This window comes from Rattus rattus, chromosome 13 (genome assembly GCF_011064425.1).
Source record: "Rattus rattus isolate New Zealand chromosome 13, Rrattus_CSIRO_v1, whole genome shotgun sequence".
NCBI classification, from domain to species: domain Eukaryota; kingdom Metazoa; phylum Chordata; class Mammalia; order Rodentia; family Muridae; genus Rattus; species Rattus rattus.
Genome location: NC_046166.1, coordinates 20,626,604 through 20,647,275, shown reverse-complemented (window position 1 = coordinate 20,647,275; position 20,672 = coordinate 20,626,604). Strand labels below are relative to the sequence as shown.

Genomic DNA, 20,672 nt, shown 5'->3' with positions numbered 1-20,672 from the left:
AAATGCTAATTTTTCCGTACTGGAGAATATTAATAGATTCAGATGAAACAGTGCCTGGGGCGGGGGCGCAAAGAGCAAAAGCAACAGGCGATCCAGGGTCTTTCTGTATGCGAGGTGGGGTCGTCTCTGCAGTCCAGGACCACTCCGCGGCACTTTCTAACTACACTCCGACCCGGGTCGCCAGGTTTGTTTACAGCCAGGTTATTTACACTCAGGAACCACCGCCCGACGTCTGCGCGTTTCCCGCACCTTTCGAACGGGGCTTGGAGTCCAAGGAGAACGCAGGAACCTGGAGCACAAGATTACAGGATCCGGCGCTTACTCCCGGGAGGTCAGCGGCGCGCTGCTAGCCAAGTGATGACAATCCGAGAGATGGAAATCCAGTCTTCCGGAGTTTCCAGAGGACTCTCTAAAGCCGCTGCGGCTTGTGATTGGCTGGTCTCTGGGCATGCGCAGTGGCCACCCCAGGGTTGGTGGCGCTCTAGAGTACCCACCGGAAGGGCTTGAAGCCGGGGCCATGTCGGCCCAGGGCGACTGTGAGTTTCTGGTGCAGCGAGCCCGGGAGCTAGTGCCCCAGGACCTGTGGGCAGCCAAGGCGTGGCTGATCACGGCCCGCAGCCTCTACCCGGCCGACTTCAACATCCAGGTGAGTCAGACCCGGCTCGTCCCCGCCACGCGCTGAAGAGAGCGCTTGGCAGAGCCGGGTGGCCCTGGGCGCTTTGCGCGGCCGCTGCCCCCTCCCCACTTTGCTCCTACCCTGCTCCACAGGACAGTTGACCAGCCCTCTCCCCAGCGCCTGCAAAGGCGGAGACCACACACTAGATTCGGGTCTGGTTGATTGTGCACGGTGCATCTTCGCCACTAGGGCCCAGGGCACTCATTCATTGATCATGTTGGCAGCCATCTGTTCAGTTCCTGCTTCTTTTGGGACGTTACTACCCCCAATTGATCCCAGAAGCCCTGCTGATGGAGTGAACCCAGAGTCCCAGTCCTGAATTACGGGCCACAAGGAGATAGTTTATGCTCAGGCTTTCGTTTCACTTGGGGATGTCCTGGGTGAAGGCCAGCTTCTGGGCAGTGCTGCGGGTTGGCTGGAGCGGGTCCCTCACGGTGGAAGCCGTTGACCCTGTCTGCCTTGTTTCAGTATGAGATGTACACCATCGAACGGAATGCAGAGAGGACTGCCACCGCAGGGAGGTTGCTGTATGACATGTGAGTTACCTGGGATCGTTCTGGGAGCTATTGTTGATATCTGAAGGGGCCCTCTTCAGATATTAACAATTGAAAGTAGTTGGTCTCTGCAAGATCATCCACTTCCCTAGCACCCAGAATTCAGGCCTTAATTGCCAACACGCCTTCTGTAGAGGCGACTTTTTATTGTTGTATTTTAATCCCCAAAATTCGTAGCCAGTAATTTATTTAAGAATCACAGGTTCATCACAGACATTCAGATAGCAATTGATAAGATGACATGTGAAATCCCTTCTAAACCAGACTCAGTTTTGTGTGTATCCGTACATCTATATGCAAACACACAGACGCTGGGGAGCTTACAAACGTGAGGCCATTCTGCTCTCACCCTGAAGCTTACTTTCATAACCCACTGTCGTGGATCTAGTTTATGGAGACGGATGACATTCTTCATGCCCATCCCTGTAGCATTTTTTGGCCTCTCCCTTCTGGGTGCATATTTAATTTCCAATTATTTTAAATTATATTTGGATGCCACTGAGTAATTCTGCACCTGTATTTTGATGTTTGTGTTTTGTAGCTAAGGGATATATATTTCAGCATCTATCAAACTACTCTTTAAAAGGAGAGCCTGAATATCTGTTTCCACAAATTATATGTATCTCTCTCTATTCACACACACACACACCCCAGTGTTCCACATTTTTGCCAACCGTGTATGTTTATCTCCACCACCACCACCATCCCCCCTTTCCTTTTCTTCTCGTGAGACAGAGATAGAGGAATCTCACTTTATTGGGCAGGGTGGTTTTGAACTCAGACTCACAAGCTCCTCTTGCCTTAGCCTCCTTCGTAGCTGGGACATAGGCTATACCAACACACCAGACCTGTATCATGGGGAAAATGATATCTTACTATATCATTTCTTAAGTTTGTGCCCCTCATATTACCACCGCAACTGTTCTCTTTGGTTATTTGTGGCCCGTGGTTTGCCTTTCTGGGGTTTTGGTTGTGGTTTTTGTGGTTTTAATAGAGTATTACTTTTTCTGTTGCTGTGACAGAAAGGGTATATGCTGGCTCACGGTTTAAGGATACTGTCCATCCTGGTGGGGAAGTCATGACAACAGGAGCTGGGGCTGACTGGTCACAGTGTGTGTGAACAGTGAATGAATGATGCCTCTTGGCTTGCTTTTGTTTACTCTCTCTTTCTGAGACCAGGTCTTGCGTTCCCAGATTACTGTGAGTTCAGATTCATTAAAGTATCTGAGGATGACCTTGAACTTCTGACCTTCTTGCCTTTATGTCACACGTACTGTGACTACAGGCATTCACAACCACATCTGTTCTGTACAGATGTAGAGTACAGGTGGGGTACAGGGATGGAACTCAGGGCATTGTACTTGATGAACAATCACGCAGTCAAACCAGTGCGCTACACCTCCAGCCTCAAAAACATCCACAAAACATCTCAAGACTTTTATGGGGATTCTCAATTCTTTAAACTAATACATTATTTTTGAAAAACAGGTTTGTGAATTTCCCAGACCAGCCGGTGGTGTGGAGAGAAATCAGTATCATAACATCAGCGTTGAGGAATGATTCGCAAGATAAGCAAACCCAGTTTTTAAGAAGTGAGTACAGTTACAGTCTAATAGGTTATAAATGACCACTTCTGGAATGTCATATCTGTCACAGACATCTCAGTCACACCTGTCCTAGTGAGACCCACATTATTTTTTATTCTAGGCAATGAAAGTCCACAGTGATGTCAGTTGGTATTTCCAGCATTTACTCAGAACACTTTGAGTGTCCAGGTATGATGGTAGTCTGTCAATGAGATCAGAAGATTGAGTGTATTTTGAACATATTTTACAATAACCAGAAAACATCTATAGATAATGTCTTAGGGTTTTACTGCTCTGAACAGGCACCATGACCAAGGCAGCTCTTATAAGGACAACATTTAATTGGGGCTGGCTTACAGGTTCAGAGGTTCAGTCCAGTATCAACAAGATGGGAGCAGGGCAATATCCAGGCAGGCACGGTGCAGGAGGTAAGAGTTCTACATGTTCGTCTGAAGGCTGCTAGCAGAATACTGACTTCCAGGCAGCTAGGACTAGGCTATTAAAGCCCACACCCACAGTGTCACACCTACTCCAACAAGGTACACCTCCTAATAGTGCCACTGTCTGTGCCAAACATACAGACCATCACAGATATGCCAGATAGATTCCGCAAGAGAGGAGGAAAACATCACATTTCTGTGTTGATTGCTTTGGCCTGTCAAAGACTCCCAATTCTAGATAATTAGCAAGCAGATGGTATTGGCCATTTCAACTTAATCAAGTCCATGCCTCTATCTTAGTGTAGTTAGCTCTGCGGGGATGAATCCTGCCCCCTGGATATCAGGCCTCCGTGTTTCATGATTATTTAGCAAATGCCAGTGCCAAACACTCTGGATGTCAGAAGTCTGCCAATTTGCAGGCGAATACTGAGTATTTTATGAATGGAAACATGCCTATTTTCTTTGTTTAAAAAAAAAAAAGCCTTAACAGGTGAAACTGTTGACAGGTTTATTTGAAACCCTTCCGGGTCGGGTCCAGTGTGAAATGCTACTGAAGGTGACCGAGCAGTGCTTCAACACGCTGGAGCGATCGGAGATGCTGCTGCTGCTGCTGAGGCGTTTCCCTGAGACGGTGGTGCAGCACGGGGTAGGCGTGGTCTTTCCTGCTCTCCGTCACTTCCTCTGCTCATGACGCGTTTCTAGAAGGCACAGCTGCCACGGGCTTGCCCGGCCTTAGGGCTGATGCTCTCTGGCCTTGGAGGAAACTTGACTCCTTCTTATGTTCTGTGCTTCATTAAGCTGAAAACTAAACTCTTGTTGTTCTGTGCCAAAAACTCAACTCTTTCTTACTGTTGCGTGCTGTGCTAAAGAATAACTTTCTCTCTTATTAGTTACTTTACAATTCCCGACCATTAACGTGCTGTGTAGCAGCAGGGAATCCAGTAGAGCTAAGGCTCCTTCCTTTGCCCAGAAGCCTCCCCTCTTGCTGACCAGGTGAGAGGGAAAAGAAAGTCAGGCTCACAGAAAGAAAGACTTTTACATAGGCTATTGCACAGAAACACACACATTTGTACACTTACATAGACACAATCACATTTTTTGTTGGGCCCAACCATCTGACTCATATACTCCACAAATATCCATGCATACTTACATACATAAACCTATACTTACTTATTTACATACATATATACACACACACACACGATGGGTGGAGCAAAAGCCCCCACAAGCCGGTTTCATTGAGTAAGCACCAGTGTGGAAAGAACTCATTCATTTTAGATGAAAAATAAGCTCCAACCTTCATTGCTCAGAGAAAGAAAAACTTCTACCTTTTTATTGAGTAAGACAAAATCCTGTTCTTGTCAGGAAAAAAAAAAAGCTGTTGTTAAGGGAAAAAATCTTTTTTTTGCCTCTGCCACCCCACTTGCAAGGTGTTACTAGTATTGTAAGAACAAGGCATACCCGAAATCTCATTTCTACTGGAGTGCCCCTAATTCTAAGATCCATGTCTTTGACTTGGGACAGAAGAAGGAGAAAGGTGATGAATTCCCACTTTGTGGCCACGTGGTGTCAGGTGAATATGAACAGCTCTCTTCTGAGCACAGAGGCTGCCAGTATTTGTGCCAACAAACACACGGTAGAGAGTTGTGGCAAGGATGGCTTTTATATCCGGGTGAGGCTCCACCCTTCCCCTGTCATCCGCATCAACAAGATGCTGTCCTGTGCTGCGGCTGACAGGCTCTAGACAGGTGTGCACGGTGCCTTTGGGAAGGCCCAGGGCATAGTGGCCAGGCCATCATGTCCACCCACACCAAACAACAGAATAAGGGACATGTGATTGAGGCTCTGCTCAGAGCCAAGTTCAAGTTCCCTGGCTGCCAGAAGATCCACATCTCAGAGCAGTGGGGTTTCAAGTTCAATGCAGATGAACTTGGAGACCTGGTTTCTGAGAAGCTACTCCTTCCTGATGACTGTGGTGTGAGATAAATCCCCAGTCGTGGTTCCCTGGACAAGTGGAAAGCCCTGCATTCCTGAAGGCTTCCACAGTACTCTCCTGTACCTTTACCAAATCATGTTCAGCAATAAATACCACATCCAGTCTGCTTAAAAAATAAAAGAAAGAAAGAAACCTGTCTCACGGTAAGAAGCCTGTCTGCTCTCTCTGTTCTGCTCTCTGCTCTGCATTCTTACTGACATTGTTCCTAGTTCTTGTACTTTTTTAGAATACATGATGATAAGGTGTTCTAAGCATCTTTTTTCAAAAGTTCACAAATTAAATTAAAATCAAATTGAATAAAAAGTAGTAACAGGGATGTTTACATGTGTTTTCATAAGACTAGTTATCTAAATAAACATCTGCCACTAACTCTACAGGTTATTAAGAGTCTAAAACAGGGGTTGGGGATTTAGCTCAGTGGTAGAGCGCTTGCCTAGCAAGTGCAAGGCCCTGGGTTCGGTCCCCAGCTCCAAAAAAAAAAAAGAAAAGAAAAAAAAAGTCTAAACAATAATTCTTATGTCTTAAGTTAGCGTGGTTTTGTCCAGAGGCAAGTCATCTGCCTGTGTCTCATTAGAATTGAGGTTTTGTATAGATAAATTCAGTCAATATTTTATTTTTTTGTCCTTGCAATAAACTGTTCATTTCCAGCTTACAACCCCAGTTATCAGACAATGGTTTCACAGTTAACCCAGAGGGAATGTTTTTCCTGATCATAAATCTGTTCCATGCCTGCTTTCTATCCTAATGCAATTAGCCCATGACACATGAAGGAATACAGAGCCCTAATTGTAGCCTTTTCTATAGAGGGCTCAACATTACTAGTATAAATTTAGGAATTCTATAGAATCATTATTAGGAATTATTAAATCATCAATTCGTCTACTTAGCATTGCTACAAGAGAGTACATCGGTGTTGATCTGCAGAAAAATCTACCCAGTAGGAATCATTAGACCAGGGAAGGCATATCAGCAATAAGAATCAATCCTGAGGTGAGATTTCTGAAGGCATCACAAGTCAGAATTTATCCATTGCAGACCATGCAAAAACACTAGGCCATCTGCAGAAAAGTCATCTGCCAGCTTTTGCCTCTCCTAGATGGCCCCCACACATAGTCTTAGCAGCCTAAGGAGTAGTCCGCCGAATGTCAACATGTGTGTGTGCACTGGCAATCTGAGTAGTAGGCAGTCACCTAGTCCCATGGGTTTGACAATGTGTTTGCGTTTAAGTGGGAGCCAGAGCTTGGGGTAAAAATGCTTGCTGCCAAGCCTGGCGGCCTGAATTCCATCCCTAGGTCCGTCATGGTGGAAGAAGGAGACAGATTACAGCAGGTGGCCTTCTGATCTCTACCTGAGTGCCGTGATGGCACATTCACCACCCCAAACCTATAAATAAATGAATTTGAAATAAATAGGAGTCATTGTTTGTGGTTTTAACAGATACGGTTTCACGTGTTCCTTCACTGAGAACCCCGTTGGCTCATCTAGTCTGGCTTCACTAAGTCTGGGATGAGTAGTGAGTGCCCTTGGAAAACGGTGGGTCTGTTTTACATACCCCAAGAGAAACTGAGTTCGACTGTTCAGTAACTTCCTGTAAACAATGGGTCGTCATGGTTCAAACCAGTCATTCATTTTATTCAAAGTCTGTCGTTACCTTTTCCCTCCCACGTCATTTTTCTGTTGCCTGGACTAGTTAACTTTTTCCTTATTTCTTTGATTAGCTCTCTACATCTGCCATTACAGAACACCAGAAGTGGGGTATTTTCTCACAATTCTGAAAGCTGCAATCCTAAAGGAAGGTGTTGGGATTCCCCCTAAAGGCTCCAGGACACATTCCTTCCAGTGGTGTCAGTTATTAGCTGTCTCACTCCAGTTCTTGGCTCTGTTGTTACCTAGTCCTTTCCTCTGTGTCTCTGTCTTTCCTTGACATTTCTTTAGATGGCAGTCACTTCATTTTGGCCTTGTTTTAACTAACTTTATCTACATAGACAATGCTTTTGGCTGAAGGTGAGCTATGCAGCCATGCAACCCATAATGCAGTTTTGGTCAATAATGGTTTATGTACATGGCAGTGGTCCTGTGAAATTATACTGTCCAGTGACAGCATAGCCACCTTGGTTTGTGCTTTATCCTCTGATGGAATTGCCTGATAATGCAGTTCCTAGGCCGGACCCTATTGTGAGCCACACACGGCTATATACAGACACGCTCTTAGGTCCTCAGTGGGTATGAGTTTGGGGACACAGCTCAGATCATGGATTCTTTGATCACTGCAGTGGCTTTTAACTTTGTATGACGTGAGCTTTTGCACTGGTTCACTCTCATCTTGGAGATGTGTACAGCATTGTAAAGAGAATGAACTGCAGATTTGGGTGGATTGTGCTAAGAGACCCCTGTGCTGTGCTGGGTTACCTGTGAGAGGAAGGCAGTCTTAAAACCCAAGACGTTTCTGTCCAGTGCTTCATAACCTGCGGTTGTCTAATGGAGTCTCCAAGAGTACGCATTGTCAGTCTTGCACGTCTTGACAGAGTGTAAAGCTGGTTTCCAGTTTCTTAGAAAATCTCTCTGGCTGTTTGCTACTGAATTCCAGGGTTGTGCTGGAGTGTCTCTAGACATCTTGTTACCCCTTTAACTCTGCTAGTTCAGAGCAGAATGAGACCAGATGGACAGGGAGTCGGTGAACTTGATCTTCCAGGCAGGGTCACCGGTGTACTTGGATGTTTCTGGGCTATAAACTGTTTGTTTCCTTGGGAAATCTGTGATAAATCAGAGAATACTGCTTTTCCTGTAATTCTGACGTCTTACACTGTGCACATTCAAATGACTTTTATTCTGAAACAGGTTGGCCTTGGGGAGGCACTGCTGGAAGCTGAGACCATTGAAGAACAAGAATCCCCTGTTAACTGCTTTAGAAAGCTATTTGGTAAGAAATGTTGTATCTTGTATTATTTCTTTGGCATAAGTGGAATACCTGGAATTGTCATTTCAGGGTTAAGTCACTTACACAACAAGAGAGCTCTTTGTATCATAAATGTAATCCTGATTTTATTTTCTCAAGCTGCAAAGCATTTTAAACAAGCCTTAATTGCATGTTATTTAATGTGCCAAACCTCTGGTAGCATGTGCACAGCATATGTGTACATATGAAGCCTAGTCATGGACACTTGAGCCCCCTCAAAGGCCAGTGGCAGATCTCTCACCATGGTGTCAGATCCGTGAGCACTGCATGCTCCTCCCTGCTCCCTCCATTGATGTCTGCTTGTACAGCTGATTTAAACCGTGTGCCACAAGTGATTTCCCCCCGTATGTTTTAGACACTTCGTTCAGTGACCAAGAAAGTGAGTTAGTTTCTGTGTGAACTCTAGTGCAGACAACCTGATCCATTTCCTCCTCTCAACAGTCTGCGACGTCCTTCCTCTAATAATCAACAACCATGATGTTCGCTTGCCTGCCAATCTGTTATATAAATACTTGAACAAAGCAGCTGAATTTTACATCAACTATGTCACTCGGTCCACACAGTTGGAAAACCAGCATCAAGGTAGGTGCAAGCATCCTACACCCTTGCTGAGACTGGCTTTGCTAAAGTCATTCAGAAGCCCCACCCCACCAATTGTCACTCTCTGGATGTGTGCTAGTTTAGTAGTTTCCCTAAAAGACGCCTCTAGGAAAAAAGTATATAATAATAAGAGCTGAGTTTTTTCTGTAATCAGTTCTACCCTTGACTGAAATAGTCTGCATCACACAGGTGCCATAATTCAGAAGCCACTTCCTGCTTTGACCAGCCACCACAGTCATCCCACACATGCTGTTAGCTCAGGAACAGCATAGGTATACCAAGCTAGATGGTATAGCCCACTGTGCCGTGGGCTCAAGTCTAGGTGGAATAGCTTATTGCCCCTGAGGTACAAAGCAGTACAGTTACTGTATTGAATGCTGTAGACAACAGTGGCACATGGTGTTTGTGTATCTCAGCCTTGCTAAACATAGAGAATCCCTAAAAGAACATTGTATGTGGCAGACAATGCACATAATTGTGTCACTTGCCTTTGGTGGAGCTTGCTGGTGGAGGGGCTCCCAGGGGAACTGTTACCGTTTTAGGACTGTGCCCTTGTGCTTTTGCTTGGTTATTATTTTTTCTTATTTCTGATTTCCCTCTAAACATTCATCATTCTCTGCTCTGTGAGGACCTTTGGGTGCTAGTGTCCATCCCCAGACTTTGTGGGGAATGGTCCTGGGGTTCTTCTGCACTTCGACTCCTCTCTGCCTCATAGCTTTTTGCTCCTCAGTGATGGGAGCGTCTCAGTGCCAGCATGACCTTTGAGGGGACCCCTGTTACTGCACTGTGCCGCTGATGTGTCGGGGTCAGTCGTCATCCTTTTGAGAGAAGATTTAGTTCTTCTTCCCTATCTAGTGCCTCATAAATAGGTACTAATAATTGTATCTTATGGGGGTTCTGTTTTTGGGGTTTTGTTTTACCTTTTTTTTTTTCCTATCCCTATGAGGCTTTTTTTCCCTGTAGTGATGTACGAAAGTCAGTACTTTTGTCTTTTGAGTGAAGAGCCAGACCTTCCTTCTCTGTCGAGTACCACATAAATAAGTAGTGGTACTGATCGTGTTACTTTCTCTCACATCTCAGGTGCACCAGATACATCTGACTTAATGTCACCTAGCAAACGTAGCTCTCAGAAGTACATAATAGAGGGACTGACTGAGAAATCGTCCCACATTGTCGACCCCTGGGAGAGGTTGTTTAAGATTCTGAATGTCGTTGGAATGAGATGCGAATGGCAGATGGATAAAGGAAGACGGTAATGAATAGTTTATTTCTAGAATTGCTCATCAAATTTTTCAGTTGTGTAGAAAAAAAAGCCAGTTCTTTTAAAAAATCACTATCATGCATAGATACACTTCTTGGGGGAAAGTTTTGTAAAAGTCACCATTTATGCAAGAGAAGAGGGTACTTTTTTATCTGGTCTAAAGCGTCCTAACTGAAGGATAAACTCCTGAAATGGTATTGGATGGGGATGGGCGATTGCTCACTGGATAAAGTGCGTGCTGCACAGTGTGAGGAACAAGACTAGAGCTGGGCAGGCCCAACAGCTGCCTGTAATCCCAGCACTAAGGAGGCTGAGATGGAATTCCTGGCCAAACTGGCCAGCTAGACAAGCTTGAACTGACTTGTTCTGGGCACAGTGAGAGCCCTTTTTCAATAAACAGTGGGAAATGACCAAGAAAGACTTCTGACATCAACGTCAGGTCTTCACATGCACATCCACTTACTGCACTCTAATAACACCCATACACTGTCACACACACACACACACACACACGTACTAAAAGCAATAAAACGGTACTGGAAAGCAGAGTTGAAGGCCAGGGTCCACAGAGTGACCGGAAAGCCAGCGCTTTACAGAGAAACCCTGTCTTAATGGTGGTGGTGGTGGTGGTGGTGGTGGTGGTGGTAGTAGTAGTAGTAGTAGTAGTAGTAGTGATAGTAAAATAATTTTAGAAAGAGCTGATGTTGAGGGCTTGGTCCTGTGTGACGTCACACAGAGAAGAGTTAACCTGGCAATGCCTCTGTCATGAGGTTGTCTTTGTTCATAGCTCCAGGTCAGAAGGGGGATTCACCCCTCATGCAAACCATAAGGAATGACTTTAATAAATGTGTCTTGGAAGACCTTGAGGTGACTAATACAGTGGTGTAAAGATAAGAAATAAATCCTTAGTATGGAGAAAACTGACACTGAGCTTAATGGGAATATAAATTAGTACAGTCATTATGCAAAATAGCGTGGGGGGCCCACAGAATCTGACTGTAGATCTACCTCATGATCCAGCTGTTGTTTCTAAAAGAAATTAGCATATCACAGAGACATCTGCATATTTATGTGTGTTACTTTACTGTTCGCAGTGGTTATGGTACAGAATCAATCTAAATGCCCGTGAATAGATAAAATGTGAATATGTCATATAGGTCTATTATAGTATTATTTAGGCATAAAGCATCATAGTACATCATTTTTGGCAAAATGGATGGACCTAGATGACATAAATAAAGTCAGATTCACCATGTTCCCTCTTGTATGGATGTTAATAAATGACATTTGGAATATAGAATGGTGATTGTATGTGCCTGGAAATGGTAGTAGGGAGGGAAATAGTCAAACATTAGCTAACAATATCCAAATATAATTATTAAAGAAAAATAACTTCTGGTGCCCCGTGAGCAGAAGGCGAGTGGTAATGCACAGTAACTTACTTGTGTGTGGTGCTGAGGATTGAACCCAGCCTCTTGGTTCTCCACTGCTGAGCCACAGCCCTGTAATAGCTTATTAATGTTTAATTTACATAATGAGAATAGAGGGGCTTGAAGTTTCCCAAGTAACGATAAGAAGGCAGAAACCTAAATAACCCAGGGCCACGCCTTTAAACCTAGCACTCAGGAGGCAGGGTGGATAGATCTCTGTGAGATCAAGGCCAAGTAGGTCTGCATAGTGAGTTCCAGACTAGCCAGGACAATATAATAAGCCATGTCTCAAAACGAAATTTAATTACCCTGGTTTGATCTGTATATGGTGTGCATGTATTAAAACTGGCCTTTGTGGATATAATGTTTTAATGTTTATGTAATGTTTAAGGAGCTAGACATGTTCATTACCCTGATTTGATCGTGTACTGCATCAGATTATCACAATGTACCATACAAATCTGTACAGTTTTTTAAGGGACTGGAGGGATGGCTCAGCAGTTAAAAGCACTCAGATCCCTGGGTTCAATTCCCAGGCACCCACATGGCAGCTCCAGGGGATTAGACACCCTCACACAGACATTCATGCGGGCAAAACACTAATGTACATACAATAAAAATAAATCATATAAAACTAGTTCCTTTAAAGCTTTTAAAGCCTCATACCTACTTGCCTCTGGCCAGTGTGGTTCTCCGGGAGCGTTTATTCCATGCTTTCTAACAGGCAGTAAGGTGACTTCTGTCCCCTCCCCGTCAGAAGCTGTAGCGACATGCTGCACCGGATGAAGGAGCTCTGCAGGTACATGAACAGCTTCGACAGCGAAGCTCATACCAACTATAAAAACCAAGTGCTCTACTCCACCATGCTGGTGCTCTTCAAGAGCGCGTTCCAGTACGTCAGCAGCATCCAGCCATCTCTCTTCCAAGGTTAGTGCACGTGCTCTTGTGTAAAGCCCAGAGTACTGCCTTGGTGCACGGGTAGGGAGGAGACAATGTTCTACAGTGTTACCTTCACCAGCGCTGTGCCGTATGGTAGTGCCAGAACTCTTTGTCATTGATTTTATTTGGTTTCATTTGACTTCATTGGCTTAAGTTTCTGTGTAAATATTTTTCACTAGAAATTTCTACATTAAGACCTATAGTGGTCATATAAAGCTAGGGATACTGATTCCTCTGTTTGAAAGGGAATCAACACTTTGGAGGATGAGAACGCAGGATCAGGAGATCAAGGACAGCCTACATCCTTTCTCAAAAAACCTAACACAAAATTTAGAAAAAAAAAAACCTGAAGACAGATTTTTATGAATGCAGCCCAATAGACAAAGATTTAAATAAACTGAACATTAATACGTCTTGCATGTTAACTTACGGCTTTTCATATGTTCTGTTTTTGCTTGGAGGGAGCATGTAGTTAGGATGTGCATGTGACTGACATTCATGATCATGTAGTACTGTGTGATCATTGCTTAAATACCCACACATACATAAGAACGAATGCAAAGACGGATCCATCATTGGTTTCAGCACTGAAAGAGCACCTTTAAACCTATTCGGTATCGATTCACATACGGCCTGTTTTCTTGTATGCTCTTGTTTACTTAGTTACCCCGAGCATATTTTAAAAGCTTTATTTTCATGTGGTATTTGACCTGCTACTTCCTGCTCGTGTTCACTGCTCTTTTCCTCACTTCATTTCTGATGTTCACGTGTGTCCTTTGTGCAGGTCCTAACGCCCCAAGCCAGGTTCCACTAGTCCTCCTGGAAGATGTAGCCAATGTGTATGGTGATGTAGAAATTGACCGCAGTAAACACATACACAAGAAGAGGAAGCTAGCTGAGGGAAGAGAAAAAACCATGGTAACCCTTTCCACTTAATTGCTACCAGATTGTGTGTGTCATCTGCCAGAGATGAATCTTTGTTAAATGTGATTGTCACAGCTGTGGCTCTGTGAGGAGGAATTGGTGGGTAGAAGCCAGGCTAGGGGTACACGTCTTACACCGTACAGAAGAGCCAGCAATCTGGAAGTGTCAAGCTGTAGGAATCCTGTTTTGAGTTACTTAACCACGTTAATTGATGGATTAAATTTATAAGACCACCTGGGAGCTGTCGGCTGCTGGAATGGGATGCTGTAATGGGTATTGGCTTCAGGATGGAAACAGCAGGCTGGTTAACCCACAAGGTACAGGAAGGCGTTAATCAGGCTTTAGAAGGTCTCCACTCAGCCTCACTAGATAGCTCATGTCATGAACCTGGGAGCTGACCAAACGGTGGTCCTGCTTTTAGGCAGACGCATACATGTGTTCCCGACAGCCCGTGACTATTCACCAGTGCCTCCTCTTAGAGCTTCAGGGTCTGTATTTCAAGCTGGACTTCTCATGCTGTTCAGAATGCTGTGCTGTCCTCCCTCAGGATCGGGGTTCTTTCATAAGTGTCTGACCTAGTTTGGAAGCAGAACTGTCTTTCACCTGTTGCACACTGTAGAACTCACTATTTATGATAGTACATAGCATCTTTGTTCACCACTATTTGCTGTGGAACAGAACTCTGATGAAATAGGATGGCCAGCGGTTAGATTTTGTTTGTGAAAAGTGTGTGTGTGTGTGTGTGTGTGTGTGTGTGTGTGTGTGTTTCTGAAGTGGACAAGTATGATAGGATAGATTCTCCAGGTACAAGGAGCAGCAGGACACTGAAGTCTGAAGGCCGTTAGAGGACACACCTGGGACTCATGTGGCTCAGCGGTTAATAGTATTGCTGCTCTTCCAGGGGACTGGCGTTACAGTCCCACCACCCACATCACGTGACTCACAGCCATGTAACTCTAGCTCACTCCTGGCCTCTGAGAGCACCTGCACTCAAGCACGCACCCACATGCACCTACACATAATTAAAAATAATGAAAATATGTATGTATGGCTTTTTTAATTTTTAAAGAAAGAGAGCACCCAAGCGAGAAGGGGTCTCATGTGAGATCAGCTGGGGAATAAACTGCGTCACTGAAACCTCTGTGCGCACTCTGATGATCTTGGTGTGGTAAAAAGCTAGGGACCATTTATCTGGCCTGTGACCTGGTAAAGCGATTGATTCGGTAGAACAGTTGCCTGAAGACGTTTTCAACAGCATGAAGCTCATAACCTGTTTGACCTTGACTGTTGTGGCAGCATGGCTAGCCATGCCGGTGACATTCGTGATAGTGGCCTTTCTCTGCAGTTCTCTCGCTTCTGTGTGACATGAAATGGAGTAGAAATCTTTCCTATAAATCACAGAGGACATTCCCGAGTGGATACATGCAAATCCCAAACTCACGCCTCACAGCAGAGCTGAAGGTGGCATGGCTGTGGGCCGGGACATAGGTGCAGAGCGAAAGGGGCACGCGTGGGGAGAAGCTGGACATCAGTTTATCTGCTGTGCGACAGACCGTTGTGTAATTAAATTAATTAATGTCACATTAAGAGAAGGAAACTGTGGCGAGCGCCACTTACGCATCCTCAGTGTAAGAGTCTGCTTTGATTTGACTGTGATTAAATCGATGTGTTTGCATTTATAACATTTTCTCTTCAGAAACCAACAAACTTAATTTTAAAGGTACACCGTGAGTGCATGAGAATGTCAAGATGAAAATTATACATTGGTCATCAGAAATCAGTGTTGATTTAGAACGGTGTGCTCATGTACTGTCCTTTGATATAAAAGCTGTAGAAAGTGTTCAAAAGGAAGAGTAAATGTTTCAGTTTAGGATCGCACTTAGTCAATGAAGCACGCTCTTCCCATCCCACAAGCAGAGTTCAGATGACGAAGAGTGTTCAGCGAAGGGCAGAAATCGGCACATTGTTGTCAGTAAGGCTGACCTCAGCAACTCCATCGAAGTGCTGGAGAGCTTCAAACTGGCCAGGGAGAGCTGGGAGTTACTCTACTCTCTGGAATTCCTTGACAAAGGTGAGTGTGTGCTAGTTGTCGTCAGCATCATTTAGACTCTTAATGCCAGCTCTCACGGCTCTGAACCTGGTCTGGGCATTCACTCATTTCATAGGATTCACTTTTGGTCGGGGAAGTGATCAACTACTCTTCAGGGACCCACTTATCCCTGAGCCTCTACTAGACCGAGTATTACCATTGGGGTTGGGACAGAGTGGGAAGGATGGTGTTTGGTTTCTCCCTGTGTGTATCACTCCCATCTACTTCATGCTCTGTCCCTTCCCCCTAAGCTGCCTGTGTTCAGCAGTGCAGAAGGCAGTGTGGGTTTTGTCTGCCGTCAGCACCATTACCTTGGAGAAGCGGGGAAAGCCTATTATCTTTCTTGAGACAGAGCCTCACTATGCAGCTCTGGCTGGCCTGGAACTTGCTATGTAGACCAGGCTGGCCTTGAACTCACAGAGGTCATCCTGAGTATAGGTTTGCTAGCCAATAATTTTTGCTTTCCTATGAAAATGGGGCTCATTAATTTCCTGTTAGGCCAGGTGTCCCTAGGTCAAATAGGTTGTATTGTATTTTCTAAGGAGATATAGCCTCAGTGTTTTTTGTTGTATTTATTATTGTGGAAATGTGGAAATTTTCTTTAGTCACAAATCAACTAAAGACAAATGGGCTAGTGCGACTACCTAAGACATTGTCTTAGAAAACAAAACAAGGTGCATGGACGATGTGCGGGAAGGACACTTCTTGGCATATGATACATGCCTACGAATGCTGGTGTATAGAAACCCTGTGGGGTGGTCAGTGGATAAAGGTGAGCACCAACTGGCCTGATGACCTGGGCCCTGTAAGGTAAAAGGAGAGAACCCACTCTCGCAGCTGTGTTCTCCCTACCTGCGCCATGGTGCACAATACACCTCAGTATACTGTGTGAAAAAGGAGTCCTTGCACGTCAGTGAGAAGTGTCCCTGGCTTTACTGCCTACCAGAAAGAAAGTCTAGAGCAGTGGTAAGAGGAGCCATCCATCTCTTATGTGAGTGTGTGTGTGTGTGTGTGTGTGTGTGTGTGTGTGTGTGTGTGTTTTCCCTTTGTTGTTTCCCTCTGTGTTTACCAGTTTCAGTGAATGTACTTTTGGATTCTCACAGAATTTACAAGAATTTGTTTGGCTTGGAAGACAGACACCTGGCTGTGGCTGAGAATCTTCCTCACAGATATGATCATCTACCAGGTAGGGTGGCAGGCATTCCCCACTGCTCTATCTGTGCGTGGTGGGGATGCTGCAAGCTGGTCTTAGTACAAGGGGTGCGCTCTGCTTCCCTATGGCTAACCCACTGCTTCTCATCCTGGAGTATTCGTGGTTGTGAGATTATAGTCCACGTTCATGTCCAGTGTCTCCCAGTGGCACCTTCTTGGTGACTTATGTGTTCAGTCATGTTCCTGTTGTCCCTGGGTATAGAAGCAAGAACTCCCCCACACATATTAGTCTCTGCCCTCCTGCACATTGAAGATAGCATAAATAATTCTCAGTGTTTGTAACTAATGTTTTCCCATTTTTAAACACTTTACAGAACCTTAGGTTCCTTATGACATTTAAATAGAATTTGTTTACGTTGCTCTTCCACCGCCCACCTGCCCCTTTGTGCCCATCCACCTCCGTCACCATAAAGCTCTGTTACCCTCCCTCCCTCCCTCAGCTCTTCTTTCCCTTACTCATGGTCCCCTTCTAGTCTAATGACCTCTGGCTGCACTTATACCGCATATGGGAGAGAGCACGTAGTGTTTGTCTATCTGAGTAAGGGTTACCCAAATAGTTTTGCTTCACTAGAAGATGACCTACCTTCTCAAGCCTTCCCTCTGCTCTGCCGCCGTCCAGCCTGCTGCACTTCCTGTAGCTTCCAGAGTGGGGAGAGTAGACAGTTGCTTCCCAGATGCTGACATGGACAGCTTGCTGCTTCTGTCCTTCATAAGAAGTAGTGAGCCAGTTCTGTAGAAATGGTGTATCTGAAAGGTGCTTCATTAGAAAGTCTGTGCTAGTTTGCGTGCATTCATGCCTTCGTGTGAAAAGCAGAAAACAACCGTGGCTGTTATCTTCCTCAAGGACTTGCATCTTGATTTTCAGACAGGATCTTTTACTGGCCCAGGGCTCCGCAAGACCCAGGAAGCCACCTGTCTCTTCCTCTTGAATGCATGCAACCATGATCACCTTTTCCACTCCCATTCTAGGGATCAAACTCAGGTCTCCATGCCTCTGGTGTAAACACTTTACTAGCCGAGCTATCCTCTAGCCTAGTTTGTTACTTTATTTACTTTAAGAGTTCAGGAAGTCTTTGTTGCCTCTCAGTGTTGTAGGTCAGCACCTGCAGATTAAACCAAGTGTGGGAATATTTGAACGACAGACTGTGGCTCTATGAAACCTGTGCAGCCTTTCACCTTGTCATTATTTTACAGTGTAGCATTTATTTTAATTAGTAAACTAGTGGTGATTGCAAGTGTATATGAGGGTATATACAGGTTATATGCAAACACTTTGGTATCTTATATTAGGGACTTGAGCATATCTTGGTGTCCTTGGGATTCCTGGAACTAATCTGAGGATTCCTAGGGGTGGCTGCTTCTAAACTTCATCTGGCGTTAATTAGATTCTCTGGCTAAATCTCCCTTTCCTCCAGAGATGGTCATGTAAGTGCTTTACATATGCTTGCTGCTTCTTGCATAGTAAACTCTGTGTGTGTGTGTGTGTGTGTGTGTGTGTGTGTGTGTGTGTGTGTGTGTGTGTGTGTGTGTGTGTTTTAATGTCAATGCTTTCTGCCTGTGTGTCTTTCCAAGGGTCAGTATAAGAAGGCAATAGCCAGTCTGCATCACTTAGCGGCTCTCCAAGGATCCCTTTCGCAGCCACAGATCTCAGGACAGGGGACTTTAGAACACCAGAGGGCACTCATCCAGCTGGCAACATGTCACTTTGCTCTGGGGGAGTACAGGGTAAGTACTGGGAGGCTCAGCCGCACCCTCAAAGGCTCCATAGCACCCTGAGAGCTGTCCCTGATTTTCAGGCCAGTGCTTCCTTGAGTTTGACTTTACCACTCATCCCTGTTGGTTAATTTGCTGCTGAAAATCACAGTGATCTTGTTTTACTTGGTGTTTCTATAGTATAACGTCCCTAAAATTGGGCTTCGGTATTATTTATTCATTGTTCTAAGTTTTGACACAAGGCATCATGTATCCCACACTGTGTTCAAAGTTGCTATGTAGTTTTAGAGATAGGCAATATAAATGTTTATCAGTATATACAAAGGGTATTTTTTAACGGTGAAGAATAGATTATTGTTCCCTCCATTTCATAGACTTGGTCTGACTGCTTTCTCTGCACTCACTGGTGACCCCTGAACAGTGGGCATGGAGGACAAACCTCCATGTGCACAAACTGCTGCCTCTTTGCTGTAGATGTTTGCAGTCGTACTTACTGGTTTCAGTTTAGCACTTCGGGTTAGTTAGTACCTGTGGCCTTGTCTCCTGCAGATGACATGTGAGAAAGTCCTGGATCTGATGTGCTACATGGTGCTCCCCATACAAGATGGAGGGAAGTCGCAGGAAGAGCCGTCCAAAGTAAAGCCCAAGTGTAGAAAAGGTACAGCGTGCAGTGAGGTCTTACTCTTTGTCCACAGAGTTTCCGCAGAGTTTGAGGGTCTGTGCTGAGACGTGTCACAGTTCCTAGTGAGGTCACACCACAGTGTGTGGAAAATTCAGGGCTTTGTCCTGTCGTTTACAAACCTGACTTCCACTTCATGAGTTTGTTGTCGCCCAAGGACAGCTTTCCTGTGCTGCTTAGCACTGGCAAAGCTTAGGGGACTAATGGGCATGTCCCTTGGGCTGTCACTGGATTCCTCTGGGGACCTGATTCCATACTGCTTGAAAAACTAATATGTAGCTAACAATATAAATTTGCACCTAAGAAGTACGTATGTAAGTTAAATATAGAGAAAGTAGAAGAGGGAAATGATAACTAGAGCAGAGTCAACACAATAAAAAAAAGAGGAAAATCAAGCTATTTCTGTGAAAAGATGCATAAAATTACTAGCATTCTAACAAGATTGATCCAGAAGATGGTTTCCACAAATTATCAATATCAGGTATAAAAAGGCAGTACTATAACATGCCCTGGTTACGTCAGAAGAACAGTGAGGGAACAAGCTGTGAACAACTTTATGCCAAGAAATTAAAAGTCCTAGATGTAGTCGGAAAGTTCTCGATGGGCACAACCTAGTTTTAGCAGACTGGGCAGAGGAGGAAATGTCTCGGTACCGCCTTTAACTGTAACTCGATGGGCACAACCTAGTTTTAGCAGACTGGGCAGAGGAGGAAATGTCTCGGTACCACCTTTAACTGTAAAACTTGGAATGCTTCCTTCCATACAAAGGTTTGTTTCTCACCACTAAAGGTCACCTGGCAGTAAGTTCTAGCCCATGCTCAGGCAACAAAGAAGAATGACGACATAGAAATTTTACAGGGTTACCCAGCTGTATATAATGGTGCACACTTTTAATCTCAAGAGTCAGCGCTGGGCCAGCCTGTGCTACATAGGAAGTTCCAGGCCAGCCAAGGTTAAAATCAGACCTTAACTCAAAAATTAAATAAAAGACTCTCCATGATACTCCCTTCTTAATTCACAGCACACATTTGCTTTTGTTTATAGAAAAGCCTAGAGGACCTTCTGAAAGCTCCCAAAATTAATAAGTAAAATTTCTAAAACATTTCAATGTGGAAAGCAATTAAGTTTGTGCATGCTGCTTAGCTTTTAGAAAATGGACATGTTTGGTTATGAGTTGAATGATGTTTAAAAAAATCGAGTATGTAGATTGAGAGACACGAAGGTCCTGCACACTGAATATGAGACTTCTGAGAGGAAGGAGAGCAGCCTTTGGATGACGCCCTGTGGTTGCTTATCAGAAGACTCGGTCCTGGTAAAGTGCTATTTCTCCCCCAAGTGGATTCATAGATCCCCGTGATCCCAACCGAAACCCCAACAGGCATTTTTTAAAAGTAAGAACTTTGAGTGTAAACGTTGAAATTTTGTATATGTGGAAGTACAATTCAGAATAGTGAAAAATAAAAAGAAGCCATTGTCAGCTGGTCACAAGATTTGTCATGTAACTATAATTAGTAAGACAGCGGGCGCAAAATATAGGCAAAGGAACAGCGGATCAAGAAATAACCAGCGGACTGCAGAGATGGCTCATAGTTAAAGCTCTGACCTCTGCCAGGG

At 44.6% G+C, this 20,672-nt stretch overlaps 1 protein-coding gene and 1 pseudogene across 5 annotated transcripts in view; both read left to right on the top strand.

Moving 5' to 3' along the window:
• The first annotated feature begins 470 nt into the window (after positions 1-470).
• Positions 471-20,672, top strand: part of Ints10 (integrator complex subunit 10) — a 30,588-nt gene continuing 10,386 nt past the window's right edge. For 3 of the 5 annotated variants that reach the window (XM_032918431.1, XM_032918428.1, XM_032918433.1), the window contains exons 1-13: positions 471-646; positions 1,145-1,212; positions 2,719-2,822; positions 3,763-3,902; positions 8,094-8,175; positions 8,653-8,793; positions 9,892-10,063; positions 12,260-12,429; positions 13,226-13,359; positions 15,283-15,436; positions 16,558-16,640; positions 18,239-18,391; positions 18,929-19,037. In XM_032918431.1, the coding sequence (XP_032774322.1) occupies positions 518-646; positions 1,145-1,212; positions 2,719-2,822; positions 3,763-3,902; positions 8,094-8,175; positions 8,653-8,793; positions 9,892-10,063; positions 12,260-12,429; positions 13,226-13,359; positions 15,283-15,436; positions 16,558-16,640; positions 18,239-18,391; positions 18,929-19,037 (1,639 nt within the window). In that variant the 5' untranslated portion in view covers positions 471-517. Of the gene's footprint in view, positions 647-1,144; positions 1,213-2,718; positions 2,823-3,762; positions 3,903-8,093; positions 8,176-8,652; positions 8,794-9,891; positions 10,064-12,259; positions 12,430-13,225; positions 13,360-15,279; positions 15,437-16,557; positions 16,641-18,238; positions 18,392-18,928; positions 19,038-20,672 lie in introns of all 5 variants that reach the window. The other 2 variants (XM_032918430.1, XM_032918432.1) reach the window with 1 other exon arrangement.
• Positions 4,463-5,445, top strand: LOC116914912 (annotated as a pseudogene).